This window comes from Ornithorhynchus anatinus, chromosome X1 (genome assembly GCF_004115215.2).
Source record: "Ornithorhynchus anatinus isolate Pmale09 chromosome X1, mOrnAna1.pri.v4, whole genome shotgun sequence".
In the NCBI taxonomy this organism is placed as follows: domain Eukaryota; kingdom Metazoa; phylum Chordata; class Mammalia; order Monotremata; family Ornithorhynchidae; genus Ornithorhynchus; species Ornithorhynchus anatinus.
The window spans coordinates 102,661,457-102,675,905 of NC_041749.1; the positions used below are offsets into that span (position 1 = coordinate 102,661,457).

General features: G+C 46.3%; 1 protein-coding gene across 3 annotated transcripts in view; it reads right to left on the reverse strand.

Moving 5' to 3' along the window:
- Positions 1–14,449, reverse strand: part of ATG7 (autophagy related 7) — a 269,588-nt gene that overhangs the window by 210,227 nt on the left and 44,912 nt on the right. For 2 of the 3 annotated variants that reach the window (XM_029050794.2, XM_029050793.2), the window contains exons 13-14: positions 11,606–11,800; positions 1,363–1,566 (exon numbers count right to left, since the gene is read on the reverse strand). In XM_029050794.2, coding sequence (XP_028906627.1) covers positions 1,363–1,566; positions 11,606–11,800 — 399 coding nt within the window. The remainder of the gene's footprint in view (positions 1–1,362; positions 1,567–11,605; positions 11,801–14,449) is intronic. The other variant, XM_029050795.2, reaches the window with a different exon arrangement.

Sequence of the window (14,449 nt, forward strand, 5' to 3'; positions counted from 1 at the left end):
TAGAAAACAGAATCAAAAAAGCCAGCACATCCTGCAGCATGGTGTCAGGATCCAGACCAAACTAAAGGTCTACCAGGGCTGTAATGCTGCCCAGCCTTCTGTAAGACTGTGAGTCCTGGACTCCATCAACCGATGGCATCTTTTGAGCACTTACTGTGTGCAGAGCACTGTGCTAAGTGCTTGGGAGAGTAGACTACAACAGAGCCGGTAGACATGTTTCCTGTCCACAAAGAGCTTATTGTCTAACAGTCTCGATGTGGCCCCTGCGGAGTGGACTCCCCACACAGGCAACACATCCGGCTCCTTGAGCGGTTCCATCAGCATCACCTACGGGTCACGTTCAATATCGTTGTCAGCCTCCTGGCATCGAAGCTATGCTGACCTCAGTACAGCTAGCTACACTAGGTGGGGCCTGTGAAGAGAATGAACAACAAGATGCCCAAACAGCTGCTTTATAATCAAAATAAGGGTATTTATTAAGTGCTTACTATGTGCCAGGCACTGTTCTAAGCTCTGGGGGAGATACAAGACAACTGAGTCCCTGTCCCACATAGGGCTCACAGTCTTAATCCCATTTTACAGATGAGGGAACTGAGGCCCAGAGAAGTTAAGTGACCTTGGGCAAATCACCCAGCAGACGAGCAGCAGAACCGGGATTAGAACCCATGACCTTCCGACTCTCAGGCTCGCACTCTATCCACTAGACCATGCTGCTTTATGAAGAAGTGAAATTGGGGAAGGGCAGAGGAAGGGTTTTAAGGACTGATAAAACAAACCTCAGGGAATGCTGCACCTCAGGCTGAATACTAGGAGTCAGCTGCTGAGGAGAGACCAGCATGAAGCACTGCCATAAAGAAGAGAGTAGCTCTCTTTGAGCAAAAATGCTTTGTAGACGATGAGAGACAGAGTGGCAAAAGAGAAAATACCCCCTGGATCTGCAAACAATAAAAGCAACAACACAAAGGACAGCCTTTTGAATGCCCAATGTGGCCGGGTCTGTGTGTCTTTTCAGACACACACACCCCCAGAGGTGAACTTCCCAGTCAGTAATTTTTTCTCCAGTGCAAAGGACAATTCTGTATAACGGCGCACCACTTAGTTCAAGGTGAGAATTCCATTCTCACTCTAAGAACATGCTGAGATATAACCACTTTCTGGAGCAGTAGGGCATTTAGCTCTTTAAATCTATCATGGTATTTATTGAGCACATATGGTGCAGATCCCTGTACTAAGCATTGGAACTAAGATCTTTGTCAGTGTTTAAAAAGGTTTCAGAAAACACTCCATTCTCTACAGCAAACACAGAAGAGCAAGAGAGAGATACTCAGGAAAGCACAGTTAGCTTGACAAGTCACTACTTACATCTCCAGGTGCCACCACATCATTGCAAAAGTAGCAGCCAAGTTTGTAGCCAGGGATGTTGGAAAAGAGTGATGAACCCAGGAGATCAGCAGAGCCGGAAGGCTGGGTGAGGCCTTCATTCCCAATACTCTGCTCTTTCGGTTTCTTCAGGCCATGCCTCATGACGACGAATGTGTCAAAACCCAAAGCGGCATTGATGACCAACTGCAGATTTCAAAAGGGTGAAGAACACAGTTGATGCCAGAAGCCCAGAGATTTGAACAACCACAAATGATGATTTTAACTTTTTTAAATAAAACAAATCATATCTAAATTCATATTTGAACATTGACTTTTTAAAACATTTTCAACAAAGTATCCATCTGAGAGAATAATACAATTCCAGAAGACAACATAACATAATATGAATGTAAGAAATACCACTCCTAGGTAAGATCAATGATTACTATAGCTCAGAATGCCCTTGCTGATTGCGGTACCAAGGTGGTTAGAAGAACCATGTGCTGGTTGCCCTTCTTGACTTCCTTTCTTAGGTTTCAGGATATACATATATATATATATATTCACACACACACACACACACACACACACCCTTCCCCCCCCCCCCCCATAACCTACCTAGCTTTATCCTCTACATGCCTACTAACTTGTCCTTCAATAATGCTTTATGGAGCTCTCGTCTGTGAATTTATCTGAACCCCTCTTGACCTTGTTAATACTTTTGGTCTGCACAACTTTCAGGGAGGAATGGATTCGACCTGTTGGCCACCTGCTGAATGAGGCCGTTTCCCCGTTTGTTTTGAGTCTGCACCTCCCAGCTTCGACAGGTGTCTTCGGGTTTGGTGAACAGCAATTCTATGTTTGCCTGCCAACTTCCTTTGTGATTTTGTAGGCCTCCATCGCGTTGCCTCTCAGCCCTTTTTTTTAAAAAAAAAATATTTAAGCACTTACTATGGGCCAGGCGTGGTACTAAGCAAGCACTGGGGTAGATACAAGATAATCTGGTTGGACACAGTTCATGTCCCACATGGGGCTCACAGTCTTAATCCCCATTTTATAGATGAGGTAACTGAGGGCCAGAGAAGTGAAGTGACTTGCCCAAGGTCATGCAGCAAATGGCGGCACAGGGATTAGAACTCAGATCCTCTGACTCTCAGACCTGTGCTCTTTCCACTAGGCTACATCTTTGTCATTCCAAACTGAAGAGTCCTAACGAGAGTATCCTTCGCTACCAAAGTACCACAAGTCCTCTTTGGTCCCAAGACAAGGCTTTTCCTTCAGGCTCATTGTAGAGAAATGTTTGGGCAAGAAGGGACATGAGAAGTTTGTGTATTTAATCCCCCTGCCCCTGTACTCAAAAAATTCCACAGAAATGTGAGCCTGTTCTCCTGATAAAGCTCTCGAGGAAGCAAGACAGACAATTCAATCTAGAGGTGAGAAGCTGCTCCTTATATCTAAACTAAATCTCTCCTGCTTCAATTTAAACCTTTTTCTCATATTCTCAGCAGAGAGGAGAGGCAGTTGGTCACTAATCTGTGAATAACATTTCATTTACTTTGACTGGTCTTTCTTCCAACATGTTTTTCAAACTTCTGAAGGCTTTTTAGGGATAGCAGATTTCAGAGCAAGATTTCGAGTCATGAGAAATCGTTCAACCCCTGAGGCCAAGGCTCACTTGGATATGCCAATGTGGCAAAATAGTTAAAAGACATTTTAGAAAGTTATAATACAGTGAAAAAGTTAAGAGACAGCAAGAGGCCTCCAAACCACATAAAAGAGGAAGATGATTCCAGAATGTATTAAAAGGAATATGACATTCAACAGCCAGGAAGTAATCCTTCCATTCTACCTTTGATTGGTTACAGTTGTGTGTCTAGCTTAGGTTATCTCATTTTAAAAAAATACATGGAGCAGCGGGCGAGGGTCAATAGACGAGAAAGCAAAATGATTAAGGGGATGGAAAATAGATCCAATGGAAAAAAATGGTAATGGATAAGGGTGTTGCTTAGCTTGGGAAGGAGAAATCTAAGAGACGACTTAACTCTCCAAGTATACATAGAGCTATTTTGAGAAAGATGCTGACCATTTGTTTGACTTAATCACAGAGGGCCAAACAAGAGGTGATGGGTTTAAAACTGCAGGCGGAAAACATGGCATGGATGTAAGAAATTCGTGATTAAAAAAACAAAAAACAACCAACTGAAAACAGGCTACCAATGCAGCCTGCGGTATCTCTGCCTATGGTGATGTTTTAAAATGAGGTACAATACCATCTTTCTTTTATATAATGGTATTTATAAAGTGATTTCTATGTACCAAGCACGGGAGTAGATAGAAGACAATCAGAATGGAACCAGTTCTTGTCTCACACAGGGCTCACAGCCTAAAAGAGAAGTAGTGTGGCCTAATGGAAAGAGCATGGGCCTTGGAATCAGACGACCTGGGTTCTAATCCTGACTCCATCACCTGCCTATGTGACCGTGGGCAAGTCACTTAACTTCTCTGTGCCACAGTTCCCTCATCTGTAAAATGAGGATTAAGAAGGGGAGCACCACGTGGGACACGGACTGTATCCAACCTGATTAGCTTGTATCTACTCCAGTGTTTAGTACAGTGCCTGGTACATAGTGAGTGCTTAACAAATGCCATTTAAAAAAAATGGTCAAAGAGCAAAAGGGCTAGGCCATGTAAAAGCCCCCATCTTAGTTAAAACAAAGGCTACTCTTTCAGGAGCTCTTGGATTGCTTTATTTCCCTTTCTAAGTAAAAATGTGGATGTGGCATTTACATTAATTTCAACAGAATAAGGGTAAATACAAGGGAACCAAAACGGAAGGCAAAAACTGATTCCAAAAGGAGTAATTTATTTGTTCTACAATGGAAATTCTCAAAACTGTTTTACAGAAAATCAACAGAGATTTCAATACCAGTCAGTCCTGCTATAATACATGTTATTACATAATTTGGATCGGGACTCTCCCAAGCGCTTAATAGAGTGCTCTGCACATAGTCAATGCTCAATCAATACAATTGATTGATAGGGTGCTACTGAATGAGGAAAGGTTACTTCTAAAATGTGGGTCTGTTTAGACACAACACAATCCATTGTTGAAAGAAACGGATGTACGCACGTCCACGTCGGTCAAGTCATGAGCGACTCCTCACCACAGAGTTCTTGAAAAACATAACCCCTGTGTCATACCGACTGTATATTAATGAGACGCACTGCACAGCATATACGATTGCCCTCTGTATTCAAAGAAGATACCGCTGACGGTGATATGTTTTGCAAGATGTTGGTGAAGCACCGCTTCAGCCCACTCTCTGGCAAGTACTGTGACCGCCACCGATTGGTTCATTTCAAAATCTGTAGCCTCAGTGTGCTGGATTTGAGGTCCAGAGGGGTTGGGCTATTAGCCCAATGTCACATACTGACCTATTTTACCAATCTTGGAATGTTCAAAGAGGATATGTTTGACAGCCCGCCGCAGTCCTCTGAGGGAAGCTCTCCATAAACCATTCTACAGCAAGACTTTGATCATCCCATCATGCCTGCCGCTCTTCAGAGCAGCACTGATGTTCATTGTCTTTAACACGCAAAATTGAGAAATTCCATTTTCCCATGGAAGGATGGTGAGGGTGGGGTGACCAGGGATCGGGCTGGGAAAACTATGTGGGTGAAGCCAGGCATGAAGGAGGGTTGGAGGGACCTCTGCATTCTAGATCATTCTCTCCTCCCCTTTTCTCATATCATGGAAGTGATACTATGAATTGTCCCTTCTCTTGTCTTTACTTGTCATTTCCACCCCTCCCTCAAAATGCCCCTTCCCACTCATCCCGATTGCCAAAGTTAAAATGCTTAGAAACCTAAGATGTTTAGAATTGTAACAGTTGTTTGCTGTTCTCTCCAGGGCCTGAAACCCACTCTCACAGCTGCCACTTCAGCACTAGCTAAGGGCTTTTACACTCACAATCTCCCATAGCACTTGGGTACATAGCTCACATACCCCGGAATTCACGTATATATCCTCTTTCTTTCTTCCTCCTGTCTGTAAATTATTGTAGAGTGTCTCCCCCCTAGGCTGTAAGCTCCCTGAGAGTAGGGATCATGCTCTATTGTGCTCTCCCAGGTTCTGAGTACAGTGCTCTACAGAGTAGGTGCTCAATAAATCCCACTGATGGGTTTCAAGGTGACTTGTTCAGCAGCATTTTTTAAACCCTTGGGAGGAAGAGCCTGGATCTAAGGTTTTCACTGGGGGCTAACTTGCAGCACTTGGAAGGCCACATCACCTGCCAGCAGTTTTCATTAGAATCCTTCAAAGACCTCTCAGATTCTGCTCCCTGAACTGTTTACCTGAGGTTCGTTCTTGAACTTGGCTTTTCGGCTGATTCCTGTTTGCCTATTACCTGAAATGACAGCTTCTCAATAACTGTCCTGTTATTGAGTTATGGGGCTAGGAGCTTATTAGGAGGGAAGCACTGCGGTAAAAATAACGATAATAATGGTTATAGTATTTGCTCAGCACTTAATCTGAGCCAAGCACTGTACTAAGTGCTGGAGTAGATACAAGATCATCAGGTCAAACACACAGTCCCTGTGCTGCACAGGGCTCACAATCTAAGTTGGAGGGAGAACAGGTATTGAATCTAGACGAGGAAGCTGAGGCACAGAGAAATGACTTGCTCACAGTCACACAGTAGGCAAGTAACAGGGCTAGTATTAGAAACCAGGTCCTGTGACTCCCCAGGCCCAAACGAGACAACCAGACTAGAACACGGTCCCTGTCCCATTCTGTAGGGTGAGCAGGTGACAAATGTCATCCTCATTTTTCAGGTGACCAAACAGAGGGGTTAGGTGACTTGTGTGCACACACACAGCCAGAGCTAGGAGTAGAACCCAGGTCTCCCAACTCCTAGTCCCCACACACTTTCCACCCAGCTATGCTGCCTGCATTTTCAATCCATCAATGGGAATTTATTGAGCAGTTCCTGAGCGCCGAGCACTGCGCTCAGTGCTTGGAAGAGTACAGTACAACAGAGTTTAGACACAATTCCTACTCTCAAGGATCTTACAGTCTAGTGGGGCAGACATTAAAATCAATTACTCATAGAGAAAATGGCCGGGTATTAGGAAGGATATAATAATGTTGGTATTTGTTAAGCGCTTACTATGTGCAGAGCACTGTTCTAAGAGCTGGGGTAGATACAGGGTAATCAGGTTGTCCCACATGAGGCTCACAGTCTTAATCCCCATTTTACAGATGAGGGAACTGAGGCACAGAGAAGTTAAGTGACTTGCCCACAGTCACACAGCTGAGAGCTATGGGCTGGGGTAGTAAGAATATCAGAGTGCTTATGGGGTACATACCCAGCTGCATAGGTGACATGGAAGGGAAGCCAAATAGGTGGGGAAATGAGATGTTAGTCAGGGAAGGTCTTTTGGAGGAGGTATGGTTTTAGTAGGGCTTTGAAGGTGGAGACAGTGGTGGCCTGCAAATATGAATGGGAAGGGAGTTTCAGGCCAGAGGGAGAACGTGAGCAAGGAGACGTCAGTGAGACGAATGAGATCGAGGCACAGTGAGAAGGTTGGCATTACAGAACTGAAGTATGTGGGATGGGTTGTAATAGGAGATTAGCAAGGTAAGGTAGGAGAGGGAGAGCCGACTGAGTGCCTTCAGGCCGACGATAATGAGTTTTTGCTTGATCGGTTGAAGGAATTTATTGAGCATTTACTGTGTGCAGAGCATTGTACTAAGGGCTTGGAAAAGTACGAGAGAGTTGAGAGATACAGTCCCTGCCCAAAAGGAGCTTACAGTCTATAAGGGGAGAAAGACATTTATATAAATAAAATACGGAAATGTACATAAGAGCCGTGACGCTGAGGGTGGGGTGAATATCAAATGCTTACAAGGAACAAATGCATAGGCGATGCAGAAGTAAGAGACAGTAGCAGAATTGACGGTTCAATTGGGGAAAACCTCTTGGAGGAGATGTTATTGTAATAAGGCTTTGAAGGTGGGGAAAGTTGTGGTCTGTTGTACCTGGGAGGGGGAGTTCGTTCCAGATCACAGGGAGGACACGGACAAGGGGTCGGAGGGGAGATAAACAAGCCTGAGGTACAGGGAGTTGGCATTAGAGGAGCAGAGTGTGCCAATTGGGTTGTAGTAGTAAATCACAGAGTTGGTAGACACATTCTCTGCTCACAAGGAGCTTAGAGTGTAGAGGGAGAGATAGCGTTAATATAAAGTACAGATATATAAGTGCTATGGGGCTGAGGGTGGGGTGAATAAAGGGTGTAACTCTCAAGTGCAAGGGCACCATAGGAGTGGGGGAAATGAGGCCTTAATCAAAAAAGGCCTCTTGGAGGAAATGTGATTATAATAAGGGTTTGAAGGTGAGGAGAGGGATTGTCTGTCAGATATGAAGAGGGAAGGAGTTCCAGGCCAAAGGTAAGATGTGGGCGAGGGGTTGGCAATGAGACAGATGAGATCGAGGTACAGTGAGTAGATTGGCATTAGGGGAGTGAAGTGTGCGGGTTGGGTCGTAGTAGAAAATCAGAGAGTTAAGGTAGGAGGGGGAGAGCTGGTTTTGTGCTTTAAAGCCAAAGGTAAGGAGATTCTGTTTGAAGCAGAAGTAGATGGGCAACGATTGGAGGCTCTTGAAAAGTGAGAGATGTGGATTGAACGTATTTTATGAAAATGATCCGGGCAGCAGACTGAAGGAAAGGGCTGAGTTTGGTGACACTGTGAATGCAAGGTTATGGGTTTGGGAGACAGGGAGGACAGTGGTACTGCCTACAGGGATGGGAAAGTCAGAGGGAAGACAGGTTTTGGGAGGAAAGATGAGGAGTTCTGTTTTCGACATGCTAAGTTTTGAGGTGTCCTAAAGGCAAGAGAAAATGTGAGACCGCAGAGGAGAAAGGTCAGGGCAGCAGAGGTAGGTCTGGGGATCATCCATGTAGAGATGACAGATGAAGCTGAAGCTGTGGGAGTGCATGAGTTCTCCAAAGGGAGTGGGTGTAGATGGTAGGATAGAAGGGAAGCCAGAACTGAGCCTGAGGGACTTCCACTGTTAGAGGGTGAGAAGCACATGGGGAGCCTGCAAAAGAAACTGAGAAGAGTGGTCAGAGTGGAGGAGAACCAGAAGAGGATAGTATCAGTGAAGCTAAGGAGAAGGAAGAAGGGGTTGGCCCACAGTGTCAAAGGCAGCTGAGAGGTAGAGGTTGGAGAGCAACATGGCCTAGTGGATAGAGCACAGGCCGGGGAGTCAGAAGGACCTGGGTTCTAATCCTGGCTCTGCCACTTGTCTGTTGTGTGACTTTGGGCAATTCATTTCGTTTCTCTGTGCCTCAGTTCCCCCATCTGTAAAATAGGGATTAAGATTGTGAGCCCCATGTGGGACAGGTAGGTGATTAGCTATCTATCCCAGACCTTAGTAAAGTACCTGGCACATAATGAGTGCTTAACACACACCATGGAGGAAAAAAAAGGATTAGGGTGGAGGAGGGGCTGTCGGATTTGGCAAAAAGGAGGTCATCAGTGACCTTAGAGAGGGCAGTTTCCATGGAGCGTAGGGGGCGGAAGCCAGATTGGAGAGGGTCAAGGAGGGAACCGGAGAGGAAGTGGAGGCAGTGGGGGTAGACAATGCGCTTGAGGAGTCTGGAGAGGAATGGGAGGAGTGAGTTGGGGCGCTATCTGGAGAGAGCCATGGGATCAGAGGAGGGTTTAGAATAGGGGATATATAAGCAGGTTTGAAAGCAGTGGGGAAGAAGCCATTGGAAAGTGAATGGTTGAAGAAGGCGGTCAGGGAGGGAAGAAGGGAGAGGGCATGTGTTTTGATAAAGTATGAAGGGATGGGGTCAGAGGCCCAGGTGGAGGAGGCAGATTTTGAGAGGAGGCGAGAGATCTTCTCTTGAGATACTGCTGGGAAAGATGGGGGCATCAAAGAGGGCTCAGAAAGATGGCGGGCCTGAAGAGGAGCAGGGGAGATTTTAGGGTGATCACGCCTGATGGCTTCAATCTTAACAATAAAATATATGGCCAGGTCATTAGGGGAAAGAGATGGTGGAGGGTTTGAGGAGGGAGTTAAATGTCTGGAACAGCTAGTGCAGGTAATGGGTAGAGGAGTCAGATGAAGATGGATAAGTATTGTTGTCAGGCAGAGGGGAGGGCAGAATTAAAGCAGATGAGGATGAGTTTGAGATAGATGAGGTCAGCCAGGTGTCTGGATTTCTGCCAACAGCACTCCGTGGCTTTAGCACAGAGCGGGGGAAGCGAATTGGGAAGCAGCGTGACCTAGCGGAAAGAGCACAGATCTGGGATTCAGAGGATGTGGGTTCTAATTCTGGTTCTGCCACATGTCTGCTGTGGGACCCTGGGCAAGTCATCACTTAACTTCTCTGGGCCTCAGTTACTTTATCTGTAAAATGGGGATTAAGACTGTGAGCCCCATGTGGGATAGGGATGGTGTCCAACATGATTACCTTACATCTACCCCAGCGCTTAGAACAGTGCTTGGCATGTAGTAAGCGCTTAAAAAATACCATAATAATTATTATTAGGGTTGTGGATTAGTGGTACGAGTTCGGCGGAGGGAAAGGGGAACGAGGGAGTTGAGTTCAGTGGAGAGGGCAGCTTTGAGGACATCTATTTATGAGGTAAGTTTGTGTATGGAGACCAAATTCATGATGACTTTAGAAAATTGAAGGGGGTCTCTGGGGGGGAACAGAACAGATTTGCAGGGAGGGGGGTGTGTGGGGGAGAGAAGGCGGGTGAGGTGGCTGTGGTTGGATAGGGAAGTGGATGGCCACACTGGAAGGTTTTTGAGGAGTGGAGAGATGTGGACTGAGTGGTTGTCTGCTACCTGCCCCAGTATCTGCCTTGTTTTGCCTGCCCCGACTTCCGCTTACTGACCACAGTCTTCTCTTGCCTATAGTCTGTCCTGACCTCTCTCATTTGCCTAAAATCAGCTCCTTGTGGGCAGGTATCATGTATTGTATTCTCCCAAGCACTTAGTACGGTGCTCTGCATATAGTAAGCACTCGATAAATACCATGGATTAAGTGATTGAATCAGCCCAGACCCCTGCCCCCAAATAACTGTGGTATTTGTGGTTTTGCATGAAACAAAAACTCCTTACTCTTGGTTTCAAAGCTCTCCATCACCTTGCCCCCTCCTACCTCACCTCCCCTCTCTCCTTCTACAGCCCACCCCGTACACTCCGATCTTCTGCCGCTCACCACCTCACGGTCCCTCGTTCGCGCCTGTCCCGCCGTCGACCCCTGGCCCACGTCCTACCGCTGACCTGGAATGCCCTCCCTCCTCACATCTGCCAAACTAACTCTCTTCCCCTCTTCAAAGCCCTACTGAGAGCTCACCTCCTCCAGGAGGCCTTCCCAGACTGAGCCCTCCCTTTCCCTCTGCTCCTCCTCCCCATTCCTTCTCCCACCCTCTGGTCTTCGCTCTTCCCCCTTCCCCTCCCCAAAGCACTGTGCATATTTGTATATATTACTCTATTTTAATGATGTGTATATAGCTATGATTCTATTTATCTTGATGATATCTACGCCAGACTACTTGTTTGACTTTGTTCGGTTTTGTTTTGTTGTCTGTCTCCCCCGTTTAGACTGTGAGCCCGTTATTGGGGAGGGACTGTATCTGTTGCCGACTTGTACATTCCAAGCGCTTGGTACAGTGCTCAGCACATAGTAAGCGCTCAGTAAATACGATTGAATTTGTTGAGTGCTTACCATGTGTCGAGCACTGCTCTATGCTCTGAGTGGAGACAAGTTAAACAGGTCAGACAGAGCCCCTGCCCCACAAGGGGCTCACAGCTCAAGTAGGAGGTGTGAACGGGCATTGAGTCCCCATTTTACAGATAAGAAAATTGAGGTTCAGAGAAGTTAAGTAACTTGCCCAAGATCACACAGCAGGCAACAGGTGGTGGAGCCGGGATGAGAACACCAGTCCCCTGACTCCCAGGCCCACGTGCTTTCCACTAGGCTACCCGGCCCCTCCAGGCCTCTGCACAGGCTGCCCCTACCCTTTGCTCTGGCCACTGGGCTCCACCGATGCTTCATTATCCAGCTCTAAATAAAGTCTGAAACCTATCAAAACACTCCTCTCGAGGCGCAGTGGGATCCCGGCTCTTCAGCCCCCACTGGCATTATCTACGGACTCTTCAAACGGCTATTCCGGATGCCAGGGATGCAGCCAGGGTATGTTACCACTGAGCGGGTAGCATACCTTCCTTTTGCTTGCCGCAATAACAGCAGGAAGCCACCGGCTTTCTCTGGTGTCCATCAAGAGGAAAATAACATCATGGCCCTCGATGAGCCTCTCCAGTTGCTCCACATCCTTCCGAGCTTGCTCCATGGTTACGTTGGAGAAGTTCACAGGGTGCCCCGGCATGGGAATGCTCATGTTAAAGCCTCTGGCATTCTGGGGAAAAACACAAATGTTGACAATGGAGGCAAAATCAAGTTCCGCTCTGACTGCAAAATCATACTCCTCACGGTTCCCTCAATGCCTAAGCAAGTAAATCGTCCCGAGAAAAGGAAAAAAGCCGGCCGGGAACAAAGACGAACAATGGAGTAAATGGATGCCTAGTTACAGATTCAGAAGTGTCCAATTGCTATTGAAATGGGGAAAATAGGAAATTCCCCCCGGGGAGGAAGAGGTTAGGGTTCGAGTGGGGGGAGCCCAGCTATTCAGAAGGTCTCTTTTCTTTCTACTCTCCCTCCCACCCTCAAGTGTGATGAGTAAAGATATAAGATCACGGTGGGTCAAGTTCCCTTCAAAAGCAGAACACTCCTAATTATGTCTAATGCAGGAACCAAAACAAGGCAGTGCACTACAAGAGGACAGTGGACCTCTCCTATGGCCCAGAGAGGACAAAGCCTGCTCAACTACTAACAACCCTGGCCATAAAGGAAGGGCAATTCATTAGCGTAATCACCAGTAGTGAAGTAAACTGAAGAAAGGTTCTCGTCTCAAACTCCCTTTCTAATCTCAGGTATTCTGAAAAGGTACATGAGTGACTACACTAATGAGGGAAAAAGAATGACACAGAGGCAATGTGTGAATGAATCAGGCAGTAATTGCAGTGCCAGAAGCAAATGGAGTATTCCTAAACATCCCTATTGTAACAGCTAAATTACCGCGGGAAGGAGCTGTCATTTATATATAAATCCTATGGACGCCCATGGAAAGAAAGGTCACCATTCAGGATTGGCACCCTTCATTCTCAGGTCTCGGTCAATTCAGGTTCCTTTAAAAAGCCGTCTGAATGAGGCTGATTGCTTGGCACCCATTTCAGTTTGCTGCATGTTGGTCATGAGCACATATAGAAGCCCACACCCCTAATGGCGTCTACATTAAACTAAACTCTGAGATGGAGTATGGTACCTCTACGAATGGGGAAAGCTGTCAACAGTGGTAGAGCAAACCCCAGGGCTGATGGAGAGAAGGGTCCTAAATAAATACTGTTGACTGATTGACTTAAAAAAACTGCCCAATTCCTGCTAACACCCAACTGCTTTCTGGAACTCTCTGGGACGAGCGTTACTGAAGATTATACCGAATGCTGCTGGTCTCATGTCAGGTTTTGACCCAGAGGACAATCAATCAATCGTTCAATCCATACTATTTATTAAGTGCTTACTGGTTGCAGAGCGCTACCCTAAGAGCTTGGGCGAGTACAGTGTAACAGAGTGGGTAGATACGTTCCCTGCCCACTTGGAGCTAGGACAGCTTCAGGACCTATGATTGTAAATTGAATTCAGAGGCCCAAAGTGGAATAAGGTTGAGAAAAGTCCATCGATCAATTACGTAGCAGGCAGCGGAGCGCAAAGTGCTGTACTAAATGCTTGGGAGAGGACGGCAGAATTAGAGGAAGACATGATTCCTTAAACTCAAGAAGCTTACAATGGGGAGACAGACACTAAAATCAATTACAGGTAGGATGAAGTAATAGAGTATGCAGAGATGAACACAAGTCACGGGGTGGCATGAGTACTTAAGTGCTTGGGCAGTACAGAAGTGCTGAAATGTCAATTGGAGGATATCGAGTGGCGAGATTAGAAAGAAATCGGGGACAGTCTCCAGGAGATGGGATTTCAGAAGAGCTTTGAAGATGGGGAGAGCAGTAGTCGACGATGTGAAGAGGGAAGGAGTTCCATTCTTTTTTTCATTCATTCATTCATTCAATCGTATTTACTGAGCACTTACTGTATGCAGAGCACTGTACTAAGCGGTTGAGAGAGTACAATACAACAAGAAACAGACACATTCCCTGGGTACGACCAGCTTAGAGTCTAGAGGGGGAGACAGACATTAATATAAATAAATTACAGATATGTACAGGAATGCTACGGGGTTGGGAGAGGGGATGAATGAAGGGAGTAAATCAGGGCAACGCAGAAGGGGTTGGGAGAAGAGGAAAGGGGGGCTTAGTCAGAGAAAGCCTCTGGGAGGAGATGTGCCTTCGATACGGCTTTAATGGTGGGAGAGTAACTGTCGGATTTGATGGGGGGCATTTCAGGGAGCCTCGTCTGTGTGTGCAGAGCGCTGTATTAAGCATTCCCGCTTCAAATAAGCCAGACCAAAGTTCTCCCTATCTGCAAAGTCCCTCTGAAAACCCACCCACTCCAGGGAAGTTTTCCCTAATTAAGCTCCACCTTCCCAGGTCATGAACATCCATCAGTCACCTGTTTATAAAGAGTACAGCATCTATGTCAATTATCAACTTCATTCACACGTACCCATCTTGCTATCAACAGCCACAGCATTTGCAACGGCTTTGTGTGTCGGTACCCACTTGAACCACTCACCCCCTCTTTAAAGCTCTACTAAATTCCTATCCCTGCTCTAGACTGTGAGCTCGCTGTGGGCAGGGAATGTGTTTGATGTTATACTGTACTCTCCCAAGCACTTAGTACAGTGCTTTGCACACAGTAAGCCCTCAATACGATTAATAATAATAATCTCCTCCAGGAAGCCTTCCCTCACTAACCTCTCACCTCCCCATCCTATTCTCCCCTCCCTCTGCATCGCGAATACATTTGACTCCGTACTCCATAAGTATCCTGA